At 53.9% G+C, this 527-nt stretch overlaps 1 protein-coding gene across 1 annotated transcript in view; it reads left to right on the forward strand.

The window, feature by feature from the left end:
* Window positions 1-527, forward strand: part of LOC109935143 (von Willebrand factor A domain-containing protein 5A) — a gene marked incomplete at its 5' end in the record, with an annotated part of 19,906 nt that overhangs the window by 942 nt on the left and 18,437 nt on the right. The window contains one exon of the mRNA XM_048619106.1: window positions 105-280. Within this exon, the coding sequence (XP_048475063.1) occupies window positions 105-280 (176 nt within the window). The remainder of the gene's footprint in view (window positions 1-104; window positions 281-527) is intronic.

Here is a 527-nt window from a genome sequence, read left to right on the forward strand (position 1 = left end):
TGGAATGGGGGATGGGACGGAGGGAGAGTGTGGGTCAGGGTCGGTTTTGGGATGTGGAATGGGGGACCCCTGCCCCTCTACAGTTCTTGTTCATCTTCATTCAGGGACCCTGATGGGAGACCCCGCAATCATGGTGAACATCTATCCCAGCTTTCCTGAGAAACCTTCCCAGTTTTCTGCCGCCGAGTTCATCTTCCTCATGGATCGTTCTGGAAGCATGGGCTGCAAAATGTCTGAGAATTATTCCCACGTTGGGCCTACCCGTATCCAAAGTGCCAAGGTATGCAGAGATAACAAGGTGTAGAGCTGGATGAACACAGCAGGCCAAGCAGCATCAGAGGAGCAGGAAGGCTGACGTTTCGGGCCTCGAGCCTTCTTCAGAAATGAGGGACGGGAAGGGGGTTTTGAAATGAATAGGTAGAGAGGGGGAGGCGGATAGAAGATGGATAAAGGAGAAGATAGGTGGAGAGAGGACAGACCGGTCAAAGAGGCGGGGATGGAGCCAGTAAAGGTGGGGGTAGGTGGGG

This window comes from Rhincodon typus, chromosome 42, assembly GCF_021869965.1.
Source record: "Rhincodon typus isolate 14 chromosome 42, sRhiTyp1.1, whole genome shotgun sequence".
In the NCBI taxonomy this organism is placed as follows: domain Eukaryota; kingdom Metazoa; phylum Chordata; class Chondrichthyes; order Orectolobiformes; family Rhincodontidae; genus Rhincodon; species Rhincodon typus.